This window comes from Ictidomys tridecemlineatus, chromosome 13 (genome assembly GCF_052094955.1).
Source record: "Ictidomys tridecemlineatus isolate mIctTri1 chromosome 13, mIctTri1.hap1, whole genome shotgun sequence".
Taxonomy (NCBI): domain Eukaryota; kingdom Metazoa; phylum Chordata; class Mammalia; order Rodentia; family Sciuridae; genus Ictidomys; species Ictidomys tridecemlineatus.
The window spans coordinates 89,157,422-89,177,647 of NC_135489.1; the positions used below are offsets into that span (position 1 = coordinate 89,157,422).

The window sequence follows — 20,226 nt, forward strand, 5'->3', positions numbered from 1 at the left end:
GAAGGAGATAAACAACAAACACAGCATGTGAACCTTGGCTGTGCCCCGGGTTAGGGAGAAACAGCTTTCAAAGCTATTTTAAGGGCAACTGGAGAGGGGCTGGAGCCCAGCTTAGTCCGAGGGGGGGGGGGGAGCTGGCCTAGCATGCACCAGGCCCTGGGCTGCACTGGAACTGCCGAGAATGAAAAATAGAACTAAGAGCAACTGGAGAAGTTGAGGTCTGAGCTAGATGGGAGGCATCACATTGCATCGGATCAGTTTTTTAGGTATAATAATGGTGTCTTCCTTAAGTTCTGATTCTTGGGAGATGTGGACGGGGGTCTTCAGGGGTACAGAATCGGGGGTCTCCCCCTTACTACCCTCAGCCCTGCCTGGCCAGAACCCTCTCAGGCTGATGGCTGCACTCCACCATCTGGCTGCCTGCCCTGAACCGCCTGGGCGGAGTGTGCACCTTAACTGGTCCCCTCGCAACTCTGGGATGGGGGAGGCCAGTGGGGTGCTGCACAGAAGGCACTGGGGCCGGGGACATGAACCGAGTGACAAGGCAGGACATAGCAATGAGCAAAGCAGGCAAAAGCAATACTGATCAAAACACTGGTGACGAGGAATGGTGTAGTGCACAGCACGAGCACCCACCCATGCACGAAGCATGGTCAGCTCTGGACGCCCGGCTCCAAGTCACCGACTCAAGGAAGGACAGGAGCTCCAGAAACAGTGTGTGACCCATGCTGGGAAGCCAGGCCACAGGGCCACTACTGCGCTGCCACAGGACGTGAGCCAAGCAGATGCTTAGGTTGAAGTTCAGAGGAAGAGAACAGAATTCTAAATCATACGTGCGGATTCCAAAAATAATCCTTAAAGCTGCAGCAAAAGCGAGGACCACCTTCCTGAAACACCACCTGGCAGTGCCGGCCCCATCCTCAACACAGACCCTTGGGCTAAGTTATTCCAGTGCTTTGAATTGAACCTAAAGAATAATACATAGATGTAACAACAAATGCTTGAAGAATGAGGTCACTGAAAAATCAGTCAATGGCATAAAATTCACAAAGTCACGTTGAGTGGAAAAAAATACACTATCACACAGAGGAAGAGGCAGGAGGCCCAGGGAGCCCTGCCCAGGGAGCTGCTGGGAGGCAGGCGAGGGGTGGGGTCTCTTGTCGTTCATGGCTTTCCTCATTTTCAGTCACTATGCTTTCGTAACAGTGCTTCCATCATGTTCTTAAAGATCATGCGACATCATAAAAAGTGCTCAAGACATACGCAGCCTCCAGCTGGGGATGTCACCTAGGGACGTGGGGCTGAGGAGGAGGATGGCGGGTGGAGGCCAGCCTGGGCAACTCGGCAAGACCCTCGCAGAATAGACTAAAAGGGCCAGGTGTCGCTCAGTGGCAGAGCGTTTGCCTATCACGCTGGGGCCCTGGGCTCAATCCCAGCACCACCAAAAAGAAAGAAAGAAAAGAAAAAAATGACTGCATATATACCGATTTCTATTTCTATGAATTTGGGGGTTTTATGGTGAACAGGAAAGTCTACAATCAGAAAAACTATTCTTTAATCTGCTCTGTGAAGGAAATGCACAGGCAGCTGCTAAAAAGAACCAGAAAGAGCTGTATGGGCTGGGACGGCGGGCTGCAGCCCCAGGTGTGGTGAGACACACCCTGACTTGTACAGTCTGTCTATCTGAAGACCTTTGGACCCAGAGAAAACACTCACCATGCATGCACTTGGGACATTAAATACTGGTTATATAAATTGAAGAGACAGGCATGGTGGCTCACGCCTGTAATCTCAGCTACTTGGGAGGCTGAGGTGGGAGGATGGCAAGTTTGAGGCCAGCCTCAGCATCTTAGCAAGACTCTGCCTCTAACTAAGAAACAAAATAAAAAGGGCTGGGGAAGTAGCTCAGTGGAAGAACACCCCAATATTGAAAACACACACATACACACACACATACACACACACACACTATGGGATTAGAGAGCAAATTAAATCCTTTGATTTCACTTTTTATTTTATTTTATGTGCTTCTGTATAGTCTGGATGTTTTTATAACACGCATTACAATTTTAAAGACTGATATATAATTAGTAATTAATACTTTATCTTTAGAGCAGTTTTAGGTTTATAGGAAAATCAAGCAGAAATCAGAGTTTCCATATAATTTCTCTTGGGTTTTCTTTTTGTACCTGGGATTGAACCCAGGGTCACTTACTCCTGAGCCACGTCCCCAGCCCATTTTATATTTTATTTAGAGCCAGGGTCTTGATAAGTGGCTTAGGGCCTCTCTAAGTTGCTGAGGCTGGCTTAGAACTTGCAGTCTTCCTGCCTCCGCCTCCCGAGCCTCTGGATTCCAGGTGTGCACCGCTGCACCCAGCCATATAACGTATGTTTTTAAACCCCAAATTAGCAAAACATATTTCCTAGATGAAACATCATTGTCAACAGTGCCCACGGCAGAAGTGCCACTCACGCCCAGCAGCACCCCCTGAACCTGCTGCTCGTCCCACCAGGAGAGGGCACACTCCCCGCCCTTGAACCTGGGCTGGCTCTGCTTTGACCGAGAGATGGTGAAAGGAGCCTGGGAAGGGAGCTACCGCCAGCCTCCCTTCCATCCTGAGGCAGAAACCGCGTCAGATCTGCCCAGGGGAGGAAACCCGCTGCAGGCGGTGCCAGGTGTAGCAGTGGTCGAAACAGAACTGCCGGGAACTGGCCCAGACCCTCTTGTCTGGAAATGTGGGCAGCGCGGTGTGCAGAACCCTGCTGCTGGAGTCCAGGAAAGGGCGCACAGAACTAAAAACCACTGCGGGGACGTGGCATCCACACTGCTGGGCGATGTTCACCACAGTCCTGCTTAGGCCCAGCTGCAGGGAGACGGCTCTCTGAACAGCCCCAAGGAGCAAGGAGAAAGGGGACCCACGGGCACTTACCCGATGGTGGGGCTGATGTTGTGGTCGAAGTGATCCTGCACGAACCGGCACACGATGCTCGACTTCCCGACGCCGGTGTCCTAGGAGAGAAAGGAGGCTGCCATGAGGACCCAGGGGTCAACGCCCACCTGACACAGCCAGCCCAGCCGCCACCGGGGAGGGGCCGACTGCCTCCACCTCTTACCAGTGTTTCCTGATAGTGCAATTGTGTTGCTCTCACAGGAAGAAGAGAAATGGGGTGAAAACGAGCGTGAGGACCGCGTCTCACGTACGAGCCACGGTCAGCCTCCAACGAGCATTTCACAGACACGGATAGCTAGAAATGTGAGAATTTGGGGAGTGGTCTAAAGAAGATGTATGGCAACACGACGTGTTGGTAGAAACAACTGGTTTTGTTCAGAGTCTTGAAAGAAAGAAAGAGGACAGGAAGAGAGAGAGAGAAAGGGAGGGAGGGAGGCAGAAAGAAGAAAGGAAGAAAGAAAGAGAAAGACAGACAGGCTGGGTTGGGGCTCGTGTCAGAGCGCCCGCCTCTCACATGTGAGACACTGGGTTTGATCCTCAGCACCATAAAAATAATAAGTAAAGATACTGTGTCCATCCACTACTAAAAAAGTTTTTTAAAAAGAGAGGAAGAAAGAAAGGGGTAAAATAAAAGCCACCGTCTGCTTCCCCGGAGTCGCCCTGTAACACCTTGAATGCTGATTTCTACATGTCTGATGCTTTCTCTCTCAAATCTGATGTCTGGATTGTAGCCTCCAGTTGTACTTAATTCTAGAAAGGTCTCGACTCAGCTCTTCCTCTGCTAAACGATTCTTGAAAGCTGACTGGCTCAGGTGTCCAGTTACACATGGCAAATTAAATACACAGTGTTTGTCTCCAGTCCCCTCCTGAACCACTGTAAGGCAGTCTAAGAAATCAGAGTCAGATTCACAAGGTCAGAGAGCTAGGACTAGGGACAACCCCAGACCGGGGACATCAACAAAACCCAGGAGGATGAGCGGCGCCCGAGAAAGAAGCTGCCACTCAGGTGCCCGCAGGGAGGGAGGCTGGGTATGCAGGCCAGGTCATGCCAGGGAACAGCCTGCAATCCAGGAGGAAATGGGGGTCCCCCTGCAGGACCCTGGAGCTTGGGGACTTGGGCACAGCAAACACAGAGGCCACACACTATTCACCTATTATGTGAGCCCAGGAAGGTCTCCCTCCAGTGACACCAAAAAGCCCCACAAATTCTGATATTGGGGTCCCTCAACGAAAGGTCCTGTGTGCACCATCCACAAGCCCCAGGATCGAGCTTTCAATTTGCATTTTAATCTTTTTAAAAGAAACACTAAGAAAACCCAGACCTTGATACCCACCAACAAAAGAGCAGGACGCTGTCTTGAAAGATCTGAGAATAAGAGCAACTTCTTAGAAATCAAAAGTGAAGACACTCGAAATTGAAAGGACGGCGAAGGAGTTAGGAGACAAAGTCAGAACAGTGTCCAGAAAGTGGAACAAGGTCAACAAAGCAGACACCCTGGTTGGTAAGCACTGCTCTGCCGAGGCAGCGAGGCAGGGGACACCAGGTTCAGACTGGACAGAGAGCTGGGTGGCAGCTCTTATCTCAAAGGACCATGAGACCTTTCCCGGTCTATGAGGATCAAACCCAGTGCCTCACAAGGGCAAAGATGGCCACCCGGTTCTCTTATATTGAAGGTGGAAGTGGCAAAGTCAGAAGATTGAGGAGACGATGCTGCCGCTTCAGGGAAAGGTGTTTTTCTTCAGACACTGATATATGAAATGCCAGCAGCAACCTGAATCTTCTATGTTCCCTCCCACTCCTCTGTTTGGGGGGCCATTCCAGCAAGCCTGGAGCAAGGAAGACCTGGGCTGGCGCCCTCATCAGACAATCCTGTCAGAGGGCTGTCCCCAGGAGGGGCTGCCTGCTGGGAGTCCCCCCAGCACAGAGCCAGGCTCTCCCTCTGCAGCGTGGGGATCCGTGCACAGGGCTCAGGGGCGGACAGCAGCAGCTCACAGATCCCACCGGATGCCTTCATAGGGATCCGGCTTCTGTTCCCTCTCCAGCCTTCAGACACAACTCAGTTCTTTCCATCTCCGTGGCTTTTAAGCCCCCCTGTGGATAAGTGTGTCCTCGCCCTCCTGCGTCCACCCCTGAGAAATGGATAAGGTGGTGCCGCCTGCTGCCCTGAGGATCAGGAAACACCCTTGGGCCAGCCTCTTCCAGGAAGCCAACTGCTTCCTACAGACAGCCATGGGTGTGGCGGGGGGGTGGCCCTGCCGAGCTGACCACGCTCATTTCTGTTCCCCTCCACCACAGTTCAGGGATTCTCAGGGCGCCTCCGTCCGTCCATCATCATTCGTTCACCCCTATTCTCGCCCACCTGCTGCACAACCACAGCGGGCTACAGCCCATGGTGGAAGATCAGGGCCCCTTCCCTGGAGGGTCTCAGAACAGTGCTGGGTGCCCAGCAGGGTGCGTGCCAGCAGAGGCGGGGCAGGACTGTAGTCCACTCAGTCACCAGGGCCCAGGAGGCAGCTCCTTACCCCTCATGCTGCTGCTATTCAGCTCACATCGGCCACCTGCTGCCGCGCCAAAAAACTGCGCTCCGGAAGGCCACTAGACCCCCTCCTTGAAGCTCTGGGCAGCAGCTCTCCGTGCTCTCATGGCCCTGGGTGCACCGGGCTTTGACAGAGGCTGCTCTGAGAAGCCCAGCTACTCAAAGGTTCTGCTCCAAACAACTGGCCCCAAGTCCCCAAAGCAGCCCCAAAGAAGCCTGCAAGTCCACCCTCAACCTGCCCTTCTTGGTGAAAACTAAAAAGCCACATGACAATTATGTGACTCTCTTCTCGCCTTATGCATGGCTCACGCCAAAACGCCAGCTTCTCTGGATAGTTAGAGCAGCAGATTGTTTGACAACTCAACTCTCAGTGTTTCTCCTTCTTATACATCTTATAGGATTCACAGGACAAAAGGGATAGGGGAATTTTTAGTTTGTCTCTGTAAAGGAAATCTTACAAAGAACAGCAGCAAAGGGTCCTCTCTGGCCAGTGCTTTTGTGACAGGGGAAGTGGCTGCAGGCGGGGACCTGCCTGGCATCCTTCTTCCAGGACAGCTGCTGTTCCCCAGATGGCCACCAGGGGAAGCCCTGCCCACGTCAGGCCTGCAGAGCAGGAGGCTCGCCCAGCACCGGGCTTCTTTTCCCTGCTGAAGCCTCGCTGGACTGTGTCACACAGGGAGAGCTGGCCCCGTGAGTCACAGCGCTTCACATGGAAACAGAATGGGAACAGGAAGCAGAACTGACAGTCCACTAAGAAGAGAGGAGGACAGGGCAGGGTCCTGGTGGCCCACCAGCCCCAAAGGCGACTGTATGTTTAGTGGACTTAGCCGGATGGAAGTGTTTCCATGTGTGACTTTTCCGTCTTGTAAGACTGAGGCTATGGTGGCCCGTCTCATGCCATCCTCTGCGATGGCTTTGCAAAGGAGGAGGCTGAGGGCCTTCCTCAAGCTCACAAGCCTGGCCAGAAGTCAGAATCAAATGTTTCCAGCCCCGTCCTCTCAAGCCTCTCACCAGTTAAATCCACCTCCCACCAAGGCAGAATTTCCTTTAGAGATAAAAGGTTGTTCCTAGAGGTCACAGGACTACTTTCATCATTGCTTTCTAGTTTCACCTTGCTTAGCTCCAATTACTCATGTTTGCAAGATGCAACTGCTGTTATCTTGACAGTAATGAAAGGGAATTAGAATAAAGCCAGTTCTGAGTCCACCACCTGGAATAAGGTTCAGGTTCAGTGACACCGCCCCCGCCATGCCATCGGTACTTCACTGTGTGCCTGACGCCAGCTGGTTCCATCAGCTTACTGGGAAAGGGACCTCTCACATGACGTCCCTCCATAATGCAGCCCTCTGGGAACAACCACTTATTCTGAGACGGGGATCTCCACCATGTGAACTGTCACATTTAGTAATCACATGCAAACCTATAATTATGAAATGAGGAACCACAAACTTTTAGCTGATGTCTTACTCTAGGCACCCCAACCTGTAAAACCAAGCCGAACACTCCCCTCATCCCTGGATTGCTGCAATGGCCTTCAATTTTCCTACAACAGGAGAGAATGGCAACTCCAGCAAACATCTCACCATGACCGACTCCTACTCTCACGGCAGACATCACTAGTCAATTCCACACCACGTCTCACCGAACCTAAAAAGGTCCTCAACATCTCTTCACCGCAGCTCTACAGGGAATCAGTATGATGTGGTGGAGGCGGCACTGAGAAGCAACTGCTATCCTCCCTGGTCACCCTGACCTTCCAACACACCCCTGCACTCCAAACTCAAAAAGCCCCGCTCTGCAGACGCTGTAGAGATCTTTATGAGTGGTAAGGTGCTGTGGGAAGCTTGCAAGAAATGTACATTGTTAATAATACTATAAATCAACATGTGTCTTATGCAAAGGAAATTATAAAATGTTAACAAGACCTATAGGTCCAGGAATTCCATTCCTAAGAATGCAGCTAAAGGAAGAAAACGATCAGTAGCTGGAAATCAGCTCGGTGCTGAGCACTTGCCTCCCATGACCGAGGCCTTGGGTTCAACTCCCAGCACAGCAAGGAAAAGAAAAAAATCTGGGTTCCATCCCTAGACAAGGAGGAGGATCAGGGGAAACAGCATGACATCACTGCAGTAGCTGTGCCCAGTGGCACACGTTGGTAATCCCAGCAAACGCGGGAGCCTGAGGCAGGAGGCTCGCAAATTTGAGGCCAGCCTCAGCAACTTAGCAAGGCCCTTGGCAACTTGGCAAAACCCTGTCTTCAAATTAAAAATGAATCCCTCCCCAAAATTCACTGCAGTACAATTTATAAAAATAAGAAGTGACACCGCCCTAAAAATTAACTATGTGTGAGATGAATTACAGCATTTACATTTATCTTCTAAACTTTGATCTTATTCCTTCCAAAATGTTAAGGAGGCAGAATATATGATTTCTCCATTGTGTACTGATTGATGTCTCTCGACTTCCAACGGGGTGGGGTGGGTGTCCTGATAAGTCTCCTAAGCTGAGAGTGCAGAATGCCTGGAATACAACTGACTCCCGAACACGGCAGGGTGCCTAACCACCTCCATGTGCTCAGAGGGCTGACTAGCAATGCCACCTAACACGGGCCTGTTTTATAACAAAGTGCTGGACGTCTCCTGTGAGCTGGTGGAGGCTGTACTGAGGTAAACAGCAGTGGGTATGTGGTACTTTCACACCAGGGCAAAGTCACAAGCCAACGTGTCCTGAGTTGGGGGCCATCTTACGCAGCAGAACAGCCCGAGTACCATGCTCCCTTCTGGAGCACTGGAGTCCCAGCGCCCCTCGCTGGTCTTAGAATCAGCTGGCACCGGTCTCTGAGTCCCCCATTTCTTTGATTCGGTCATCCATTTAGCTTAGTGTCTACACACTTGGAAAGGTCTTCAGCGCTGATGAGGGGCAAAGTCAGGAAGTTCAGAGGACCCCAGGTGGCAGCTGGGGATAAGGAGAAAAGAGTCCAGACTGTAGGTGGTGAGTGGCCCTGATCCCCTGACGAGGGGAGCCATCAACACCTGGCAGCCCCCTGAAGGGCAAAGGTGCCGTTGAGGCACATGGGCCCTGGGCACGGCCACCTCACATGCACATGTCCTCACACACAGGGTGGCGGGGTGCCATGCCTGGCCAGGCCCCTGGGAGGAGGGCAGGAGAGACCAAGTCCTGGGCTCACCCTCCTGGCCCAGGGCCCAGCAATCCAGACCTCAGCCGCTCAGTGACACCTTCTGGTCTCTCCACAGTCCACTCAGAGCAGTAAGCAGACTCAGGACACTCAGGGATGCCACGGAAATGCCCCGGAGGCTCCGAACCAGCCAACCAGCGAAGCCTTTACAAACAGCAAAGTCTTTACAGCTCTGGCTAGGGCAGGGTACGTCCCCCAGCAAAGCCCCAAGGCCCCTCCTCCACCCCCCAGTCAGGAGGCCAAGGTCCCCAGGATGGCACACCCTGTCACTTGGCTGGACTCGAGGCCAAAGGCTGAACATCACTCTAAAGCCACCCACGGACTCCCTGGGTCTCCAGCCTGGCCTCAAGTTGACTCTGGGCCTCGGCCTCCCTTTCCAAGGGGGTCTGAGGCTCGGGCACCTGGACACCTTCGTGGGAACTAGACACTGAATGACATCGTGGTGGATGAGCATTTCCCCCATGTCAGAGCGCTCTTCACCCGAGAGGGCCTCTCACAGAGCAGGGAAAGGGCCCAGTTTAGACATCACATGACTCCCGCCAGGCCAGCAGGAAGCGGAACCCGCTGCTGCCCGCAGCAGGCTGATGGTGTTGCCACACTCCGGGGGCCTCCTTCCCAGGCACCGTGCATGGAGGCCCCACCCAGGCAGAGGACACCTTGGCCTTCACACCATGACCCAGGGAGGCTAAGCAAAGCCACTCAAACACTGCAGGGACCATGCCACTAACAACCCAAGGGACACATCATGTGGCCCTGAAATGCCACGGCCACTCGCTCACGTGGCCACACTGGCATGGGTCAGGGCTTGAGCCATCACAGAAGCTCTTGGAGCTCACACGTGTGGCACTCAAGATCAGCAGGGTGGGTTCTGTAGGGTCTGGGTTACAGACTGCACTTACTGTCCCCCCAACAGGGGACATGCCGCCCCAGACCTACTCTGAAAACACGGGGAGTGTAGAGGAGTGACCCAAGGACAGGCAGGAGCACAGACTGGGGCTGTCCAGTCCACATGAGAAGATCTAAAGCACCTAAGAACCCAGGAGTGCAGAAGCGGGAGAGACGGGGAGTCCTGCTGAGCAAGGCAATCCCCGGTCCTCACTGCAGCTCATCCCTAGGGGTAGGACCAATGGTGCTGTCCACAACGCCTACGCCAGGAGTCTGCAGCCAAAAGTCATGTGGCTTGTCCAAGACCCTGTCACCAGTAAGAGCAGAGTCAGATTCAGAAGGCTCCTGTGCAGAATTCAGCCAGACAGCCACCAGCCGGGGGACAGAGAGACCAGGTCCTGACTCCTGCAGGGAGGACCTTACCAACCTCGCAGAGGACTCAACAGTGGGTCTAGGAGGACAGTAACAGGACTGCTTGCTCAGGCCATCCCTAGCACATCAGCCAGGCTGCTGGTGGCTGTGATCCAGAAGGGCATTTGTTGGAGAATCACTTGAAACTCAAATATGCATTTTCCCATTGAAATAATGCCACAAATAAGGGTGATTTTCCCAGCCCGTGGCTGAACACAGCAGCCCACTCACAACACTGTCTGCGGAGGAAAGCCTCCATCATTGCAAAGGGAAGATCTCTGCCCCTAGGGACTCACCTCCCAGCCTTCAGGACAAGCGGACGTCCCAGGACTGAGGGAGACATTTGGTGAGCCCAAGGCCTGATGGGTGTGGTGTCCAGCAGGATGGCTAAGGCCACGAGTCTTTCAGGATGAGCAAAACAGTAATATCAACAATGAGAAAAGTGGACTTTTACTGACCACCCTAAAGGTTCTAGGCACCACCTGAGCCTTTATTGGAAGAGCACAGCGATGGTCTGCTCAGTTTTGCTTGTGGTGAGTGTGCCCCTGGGTGGTGTGGGCTGGGCAGTGCCCCCAGCTCCCACGCACGGCTCCTGCTCACCACTCTCCTCGCCCGGTGGCACGCCAACCGTGCCTGCGTTAAACTTTCTTACCTGACCACATACATATGGTATTCCTCTCTTTATTTTTCATCTTTCTGAGTTTGGAGATGGTCTTTTGAGCTCTTTCCCCAGTTTCCACAGATGAATCTCACATGGTGACAGATGATGAAGCCATATGCTAATTTCCCAATATTGATGATAATTTTTTAGTTGTGCAGTTTGCATTTGATTCATTGTATAATTTTCGTGTCCTTGCCAATTCTTGAAATCTCTGTTTTTCACTTCCTTGAACCTAATAAACACTCACGTTGTAAATCCATGTCTGACGACTGCATCCTTTAGGTCCTCTGTGGGCCTGGCTCTGTGGTCCCGCGGGAGGTTTGGGGGAACTTGCCTGCTGCTCACATGTCTGGTCACATCGGGTCAGGCCTCGGCAGAACCATCTTAATGAGGAACCTGGAGCAGCCTGTCCAAGCACATGTCCAAGCTGGGACTCCACCACGTCTTCTCAGATTGGGTGACTATCTAAAGAGACAGTTCCATGGTAGCATCTCCCTATAGAAACTGTCCTGGCTTAGAGGACCTAAAGTGTGTGTGTGGTCAACAGCGCTGTCCCTTTCTGCTGTCAGTGAATTTACTGTGACTGTCACTCCACGGCTGGCAGATGCCGCAGATTCCCCTTCAGTCGCGGAGTGCGCTGGCCACCGAGGCAGGGTGACACTCCCACCCTGCTGACTCAAAGAACACCCCCCTGGCATGTCCTAGGACAGCCAGAGTCACTGCCACCAAGAGTGAGAGGGTCTAGGTGCCAGACGCCAGTGTCTCTTGGGTCCCCACCCCTGGGAAGACCTCTGGTCACCACCCTCCTCCCCGCACCTGCCCGGCGAGTGACAGAAGGCAAGGGAAGACAGTTTCCAGATGGGAAAGAGGCAAGTCCATGGCTGCTTCCTGGCCCCTCCCGAGAGCAGGAGTCCCAAAGTGCAAACTGTGAGGCCACGCAGAAGCTTCAGTTTACCAAACCGTCCTAGAAAGTGTGACCCTAAATGTTGAAAAAGAATTAACCACATCTCTGCTCTGATCCCACCTCCTGCCAAAGTCCACTGACCCTCTGGGCACATTTCTTCCCGCACAACCTCTTGATTGGGCAGGACAGTCCCTCAACCAGGACACAGGGCCCACCTCCCTGAGGGGAAGCTCCCCTCCCCAGTCATAGAGACGACCTGGGTCATAAAAGCACCAAGCTCCAAACCTTGGGTTTTTACTGTCCCGGGTTTAGGTTGTTTTCCAGAATAATATGTATGGTCTCCAAGTTGCAGACCTAGCAAACCAGGGATGGCCACAGTTGTGGTAGGCAGCGGCTCAGCGGCTCCCAGGGGCCCCTCTCCTGGCACTCGCTACTGTGTGTCACACAGGAACGAAGGCACGCGACTTCTGAGGTCAGGTTACAAGACTGTCTGGTCTTCACACTCCCTCCTGCCCTCTCACCTCCTGGCTCAGAGGAGACTATGGGACAAGGAACCACGAGAGGCCCCAGCACACGTTAGAGACAGGTGCCCAGGCACTGCATCCCACTGACACCGAGGGAAGTGGCAGGCAGGTCCTCTCTGGGTTCCATTCTGTGACCGTCACTCCAGCTGACGCCTGATTGTAACCTTGTGAGAGACCCTGAGCTGGAGGACCCACAAACCAACCCACAAAAACCATGAGAAATAAGTGCTGCTTAAGGACCTGGGTCTGGCAGCAGTCACCTGGCTGCGGTCACCCGGCAGTGGACGGCTGACGCTGATGCCACGGGCGATATCCACCAAGCACGGACCCAGGTTGTTTGACCCAGGCAACAACCCAGGGCAGGTCAATCCCCTTTCAGATTAGGAGACTCAGGCTCAGGCCAGGTCAGCTGCACGAGAGGCTGGTCAGAGAGTCCCCCAGGCCTTAGAGGCCCTGCCCTGGAGCAGTGGTTCTAGACAGCCACAGCCACCTTGGCCCTGGGCCGTGTGAAGGAATGCTGTTCCACACACAGGGCACCCTGCCCAGGGTGACTGGCACATCAGTGGTGACCCAAGGGAGCCAACGTGGGTAAAGAGCTGCTGTGTAAAGCAACAGTTCCACCGGGGAGGGAACCCCCAGGAGGACATCGCCGCCTCCGGGAACAGACAGCAGAGAGGGCAGATCAGAACCTGCTTCTAAGCTCCCGGGGGAGAACCTGGGAGTCTGCTCGGTGGCATCGCTACACCCTGCCAAGCGCTGCGTGGTGTTCCGTGCCTCTGCATGTCACTAGGAGAGGCCACTCCCAGGCACTGCGGCTCCCCCTGGGAATCCAGCACTGTGTCCCCTCCCTCCCTCCACGCCGTCAGTGGGGCAGTGCCAGCCACCCGTTTCACGGACAGGAGAAAGCGCTCCACCCCGCAGAGCGGCCACGGCCAGAACCAGGGCTGCCAGGCTTGGGCAGACAGGGGGGAGGCAGGTGAGGACGGCCGGGCTCATTCCCTCTCCTCTGGGTTTGGGACGATTCTGGGTACGCCTCTCCTGAGCCCGTTCTACAGAGCAGCTCTTTAGCGACCCCGAGGCACCCTGGAGAGACACAGAGCGCCAAAGCCTTAGAAGAGTCCAGGCAACGGGACTGGCAACTTACCCACCCTGGTCTCCCCTGAGCGTGCTCCTGGGGTCCCTTTCCCATCTCGCCAGCCCCTCTCCAGCTGGGGGGCTGCCGACAGGCGTAACCCACCACCTAGGATTCATGTATCAGAACTTGAGGCACTGCTGCTGTTCCCACCTCTCTGATAAACAGGAAGACTAACCTTTCTGTTCAGGTGCAGGGACAGCACTGGAGACATCCTCTCTCCTCTGCCGGCTCAGCCTCGGCAAGCGCATGCCTGTTTGGTCCTGTGTGCGTGTGTGGTGCGGGGGATGGAACCCAGGACCCCACACAACTAGGCAAGTGCTCTACCACCGAGACACACCCCAGCCCGTTTAAATTTTATTTTCAGTCAGAGCCTCACTAAGATGCTGGTGCCGGCCTTGAACTTGCAATCCTCCTGCCTCAGCCTCTGGATTAGTTGGGGTCACAGGCATGAGCCGCCATGTCTAGCAACCTTCTTTGGTCCTTGGTCACCGTACTCTCATCAGACTCTTGTGACCTGGACAGACGCCCTTGGAGAGCAGAGCTCCCATGTCGCACACCACTTTCCTGGTCTCTGCACATCTGTGTTTGAAGCGACCCAGGGTCACAGCTCCTATTCACCCATCCCAAATCCACGACCTGCTTCATCTCAACAACTACACATTCTGCCTCGTCTCCCCAACCTGCTTCCTGCTCCTGTCCAACAGGGCCACTGGCGAGTTGTGAAAGGTTTCCAGTTACAGGGTCCTGAAGTCCCACCCTCCATGCCATATTTTCAAAGCAGAGGTCCCGGCAGTGGTAGCCATTCTGTGGCCACCCTCATGGAGACAGGCAGGAGGACCCATGAGTGGGCACACGCATGTCCCACTGGGGCACTGGGAAGGACAACACTGGCCACACTGCCATGTGCCAGCACCGTCCTCTGCCTGGACCCTTCCAGCACTCCTGGTCCAGGAAGGAGACAGACAAGGAAGCACCATCCACGGTGACCAGTGCCATGAAGGACACGGGGACACCTGGCCCCCAGCTGGGAGGTGGAGCAGAGACGCCTCAGCCAGGCAAGGCGGAGAGGGGCTGGGAGCACAGGATCAGAGCACCCAGGGAGGCCTCCAGTGAGCAGGAGGTGGGGCTCCTCCCCAGGAGGACTGGGGAATGGAGGCCCCAGGGTAGCAGCCACGCCCCACCTCCCCCTTGTCTCCCCTCCCACTAACCCCACCCCCACTGGAAGGAGGACTCGCACCTGGTACAGGCCACTCGGGCGGTTCACTCGTTCTCTGCATTTTCTGAGCACCTACTATGTGCGAGCGATATCGCAGATAAGGGTACCCTGACTTAAAGTGCCAGAGTCTGTCACAGCAGCTCTACGGCCACCAATAGCGCTCAAAGGCTGGCAGACCTTGAAGCAGAGGTCCTGGGTCACACAGGACCTGTAATCCCATCACCAAGAGCCGGACTGCGGCTGCCAGTGCGGCTCAGTGGTTGTGTGTGTGCATCATGCCTGCGGCCCTGGGTTCGATCCCCAGCCCCACAGGAGAAAGCTCTACGTCACTGCAGGTGTCGTTTCATCAAATGAGGCCAGCACCCTGGGGACTGTGCAGGGAGCTGGCAGGCAGCACACTAGCCCTGTCTACGAGCCGAGGTTCAGGCTCTCACCACCTACTCTCTCCCATACTCCCTCACAGCGTTATTGTGTCTGTGATGGTGTTTGACTTCCAAGGTCAAGGACACCAGGGCCTGGATGTCATTGTCCTGCATCAGGAGAGGACTTGGGAGAGGGAAGGAGTGTGTCAGAATCGGGGAAGTTGGGCCCAGGGTTGGAGGAAGCCACACGCCCTGTCCACTACACCACGGCTCTTGGCCAGTGTGTCTGCTGTGGGTGAGGTCCTCCTGGTGGCCCAGCACTTCTGCAAGTACCAGAGACACTTTACAAAACACAAAAGCCATCCCCAACTCAGGGAGACCACCGTGGCCCTCACCTTCAATCTATGCTCTTTGGAAAGAAATGCTCAGAGGTTAAGAAACCTTACAAGGGAATGCAAGACAGACTGAACCGCAACTAGAAGAATCCATCCCACAGAGCAGCCTCTGAGCAGGGCTGCACCTCCACTCTCCAAGACTATCACATGGAGCAGAGATGTGACAGAAAGTGAAGACAGGGACAGCAGATGTGGACACATTTGCCCAGGACAACCTGCATCAGGGTCCGGCTGACAGTGAGCTCTAAAGCCATGAAGGTATGTACCCTGGCTCCTGGGCAGTGTCCTCACTGCTACCCAGCTGAGGACGAACCGAAGGTCATGGTGGACTCCAGTGGCTGCAGGGTCCTTCCTCATGGCGGCTTTGGACAGTCCACCACAGAGCTAACACGTGTTGCTAACCCTGAAGTCCACCCGTCTAGCACAGAACACCAGGGAGCTCCTGCTGACAGATCAGGACCAGGGCACTGGCACGGGCCTGGCTAGAAAAGCTGGTGCCTGCAGCCAGCTCAGCTGAAGTCACAGCCAAACTTGGAAACCAGAGAGAATCAGAGAAGGCACCCAAGTGCCAGGCAAGGTGGGGCCACGAAGCTATCACGCTTGGCCTGTCTCCACGGCTAAGGCTTCAGAAGGGCTCACTGCTCGTGTTGCCCACCTGCGTTCCCACCTGCACTGCAGGCCACGGTCATGGTCAGGAGGCACCACTACACACACCCCTCATCGCCTTCACAGAACCCAAGTCAGAGGGTTTCCTGCGTCCTCTCATCTGTCACAGAAAGTTCATCCCTAAGCTCCAGCTTTGCAAAGGCGGATGGGACTGACTTCATAAAAAGGAGGGGGTGGGGAGAAAGAGGAGGAGCAGTTCCAGCACAGGATTCTCCGGGTTTGGACCCTCTGGTCTCTTCCCCTAGGATTCTGGGAGCCATGGTGCACTGCCCCTCCCCTGCCCCACTTTCCAGGCAGGAAGAGGACAGTTACACCAAGGTGACGGGCCAGAATCGCGAGGTTGGATGAGCCATAGGAAGTGTGTTTCTTCACTTGGTGGTTTGGGTGACTGCAGAGCTCAGGAAGCTATTCAGACCTTTCCTGAACTCAGCCCAACCTCTGCTCTGCCATGATCTGACCATAACCTTAGCAGCTCATTGGGAGTTCCCAGAGTCTGACGCCTGCCAAGCCTGCACTTCACCACAGGCCACTTCTAGCTGAGAATCCTTCTCTGTTAAAAGGATTTACGTGGCAAACGGTGCAGCCGTTAGTAGCAGAGGCAGCAAGACACAGGACAACAGCTGCACCCGTGTCCCCCTAGGCTACAGCGAGGAAGCTCTGAGCTGCGAGGGTTCTATTTGCTTCCTCTTGATCCCAGATCCAAACCAGCAGGTTGTCTATGCTCCTTCAAAGCAGAAGCAAGAGAGTGTCTGTGTCCCGTGCTGTCTCCCCAGAGAGGAGACAAGCCTCTCCACCCCTCTTCTTCAAAGTCCCCAAATAGGCTCCCTCCTCAGCTCCAACCCTTCAGTGCAGCCGCCTGTTATCCAGGTCACCTTTCAACAGTTCAGGAAGACACCACACTCCGGGGTGGAGACAGACAGACCGAGGGCCATGAGCTCACTCCCGGGCCCCAGCCCTGCCTTCTGCATCTAGTCGCTCTCTGGGTGAAGGCGACCCCAGCCTCTCGGGTGCCATTCACTCACCAGCATCCCCAGACACAACCCTGACCCGCCTCCTTCCAGGACAGCAGGGCAGCTATTGAGACCCTTCCATGCCCACTCCACGCTGTAACAGCTGCAGATACTCTGCTCCAGGATCCAGACCTGCAGCCATTCTGGGGAACGATTTTGCAGACCTCAGTCACAGTTGTTATTAGTAATCCCCGGCCCTTCAAATGTGTAAGAGAACTCTGGTAAGCAGAGGCCCCAGGAGATCACAGAGACATATTTTCTTAGAAAATACTTTGACAAGATTGGAACAGGAAAGCAATCCAAAAGTAGGATCATGCAAAGTGCAAGGGACAAATTCCAGCTCACCCACAGGCTAACTGTGTGGGGAGCCGAATTTTCTGGTGATCAGAGCATGGGAGCAATGGTGGGCCACATGGACTCCAGGATCAGATGCACAGAATCTGAATTTCCTCCTGGGTGCCTCTGTGCATGGTTCCCTCTCCTGTAAAAAGCAGTCCCTACCTCCTGGGATTATCATGAAACCTAAATGCGCATGGCGCTCCGAGGATACCAGCGGGGAGCAGAGGGTCCACAGCTGCTAATTCTCGTGATGCTTCTGCGGCCAGTGAAGAGCAGAATAGGTGCTGGTTACTATGGGAAGAGCCACAGTGAAGTCAGCTGCACCCAAACCTGCAACCATCTCCTTTTGTTTGTACCAGGGATGGAACCCAGGGGCACTTAACCACTGAGCCACATCCCTAGCCATTTTTATTTTTTTATTTTGAGACAGGTCCTTACTGAGTTGCTTAGGGCCTCACCAAGTTGCTGAGGCTGGCCTTGAACTTGCGGTCCTCCTGCCTCAGCCTCCTGAGTTGCTGGGATGACAGGAGTGCACCACCACTCCTGGTTGCAATGACCTCTTGATTCCAGAATCATCCTGTGTGGTCACAAGCACACCGACCTCAAACAGGGCTCTAAAACCACAAGGCCATCCCACTGGTACTTGCCCTCACTTTCCAGTCTGTCCTTCTCACATCTGAATTTTGTAAGCTCACACGAGGCACTGCTGGTATTTTTTCAGAAGTCAACAGATAGGATTCAAGTGGCAGGATCTGGGCACAGACGTTCTGCTCTTCTCTGAGCCACCCTCTGTACCTGTGCCTTTCAACACTAACATCCTCCCACACTCCTGTCCCGACCTTGACATCACCATTTAAGTCCACCTTGGCCTGCACCACAGCCTAGTCTCCGGAGGATGCACTGTCAGAATCAATCTAGCCAAGCCGGTCTGGTTCTTCTTTTAAGATAACTTTGGCTACTCGTGGCCATCTGTCTTCTTATGTGCATTTCGGAATTGGCCTTCCTATTTCTGCAAAGGAGGGCTTTGAAATGTAGGTAGTAACTGTAGTAACTCTGTTGATCACTTTGGGTGATCAGTGCATCCCGGCTCACCGACAAGTCTTCCAATTCATGAACAGATGCACTTGGGCAGCTTGGGTGCTATCTGATTCTCTCAGGAACGTGTGCCTTTGGGTGCAGTCTTCGCTCACTAGGTTAAACTCAACCCAGGCGTGTCCTTCTAGACGTGCCTGTGAGGGCATTGCTGTTAATTCGGAAGCCTTCAGAAGCCATGTCAGAAAGCACAGGTGACTCTGTGTGTGCCTGCACCGGAAGCTTTGCTGGTTTCCTTATTAGCTCTGGTAGGGACTGTGGTTCCTCGAGTCTGTCCACCCCTAGGGTCGAATCACCAGCACACAGATGTAGGTTGGTTTCTTCCCTCCAATTTGATGCTTCTTTTTCTTGCCTGAATTCTCCATCCAGGCCTTCCAGGACCAGGGGTCAGCAGTGAGAGTGGGCTTCCTTATCTGTCCCTGACCTTGGAGGAAACGCTGAGCCCTTCCCCTGTGAGTATGATGTCGCTGAGGGCTCTTCATATTCTCCCTCTACCCCGACAGGGCGGCTCCCTCAGGCTCTGGCTTTCCCAGTGTCCCTGTCGTGAAAGGGTGTCAACACGGTCAAGGGCTCTTTCTGCACCCTTGAGATGACAGGAGGCTTTCCTCCGTGCCGTTAAGGAGGCATGCTGCCTGGGTGGATTGCCTTAGTCTCGTCATCCCTGTGCTGCGGGGAAGACCCCCTTGGTCCTGGCATGTGACGCTGCTGCCGGGTCCAGCCTGCTAGCCTTTTGTTCAGGGTTTTGCTCCCAGGTCATAAGGGATTTGGGTCGGATTTTCCTGTAGTGGCGTTGTCTCTGGTTTTAGCACCAGCATAACACCAGCCTCATTAAAGGAGTAGGGATGTTCTCTCCTCTTCCACGTTTGGAGGAGCCTGACATTGCTCTCCTTTACACACCTTGTGGAATTTGCCGGTAAAGCCTTCGGGGCTGAGCATTCCTGCCGGGAGGCGCTGGTTTCTCTCTCACCTCTTGACTTGTTCCAGGTCCTTGTCTCATCCTCTGTCGGAGCTGCTCTGCAGCCGCATCTAGCAGGACCTCTGTCTCCTCTGGGCATCTCCTCGGCTGGAGCGTGACCACCCCAGCTCCCTCACAGCCTGTCGGCAGCTCCCCGCCAGTTACCGAGTCCTCTCCTGGTGCCCCAGCTCAATGCAGGCCTCTGCTGATATTCTGAGAAGCGACCTCTGGTTCCATGGGCTGCCCTCGTGTTTCTGCTCTCTGTTTGCCTGCACTCAAGCCCGCGATGCATACCCCTGAGCAGCAAAGCATACCCCTGATCCTGCACACTGGGGTATGCTTTGCTGCTCTTCTGGTCCTCGGGGTGAGGGGCTGGGCACTGACATCATCTCCGTCCTTTCCAACACAGCTGCGCATCTCCCACTGTGCGCTGCTTCTGCGTCTCTAAGCACTGGACGCTGTGTTTTCATTCTCATTCACCTCCAAGTATTTTCTGGTGTCCACTGTCATCTCCTCTTGACCCACTGGTTGTTGATGAACCTTCCCCCATTTCTACAATACGAAGAGAAGAAGTCCCCAAACCCTGAGCCCACAGATTCCCTAGCTCTTCCACCATCTGCGCTCAAGCTCCTCGAAGCAGGGCCCCTTCCTGTCCCTGGTGTTTTGTCATTTTTAGTAGGGACCATAAAATGTCCAGTTAAGTAATCGTCACCAAAGCAAAATCCATCCTCCCACGATTTAAAGAGAACACATGCTGAGGACTGCACTGACCACGTTGCTGGTGAGGAAATCAGTAAGATGTCACAACAAAGTCGGAGGATAGGCACGAACTTACATGGAGGGAAGGAAGGAACACTGAAACAAGTCTAAAAGTCGGAACTGGCTTTTCCCAGGGTAGGACAGGGTCATTTTTAACCATTGTTAGTAGATTTTTTTTCCCTGTCCACAGATAGCAAAGACTTTGCAGGGCTGCTAGACACGCGCAGC

The 20,226-nt window shown here is 54.2% G+C and overlaps 1 protein-coding gene across 4 annotated transcripts in view; it reads right to left on the bottom strand.

The window, feature by feature from the left end:
- The window catches only part of Rab31 (RAB31, member RAS oncogene family), an 87,662-nt gene that overhangs the window by 39,368 nt on the left and 28,068 nt on the right, over positions 1–20,226 (bottom strand). For all 4 annotated transcript variants that reach the window (XM_078030450.1, XM_078030449.1, XM_078030448.1 and 1 more), the window contains exon 2: positions 2,931–3,010. In XM_078030450.1, coding sequence (XP_077886576.1) covers positions 2,931–3,010 — 80 coding nt within the window. The remainder of the gene's footprint in view (positions 1–2,930; positions 3,011–20,226) is intronic.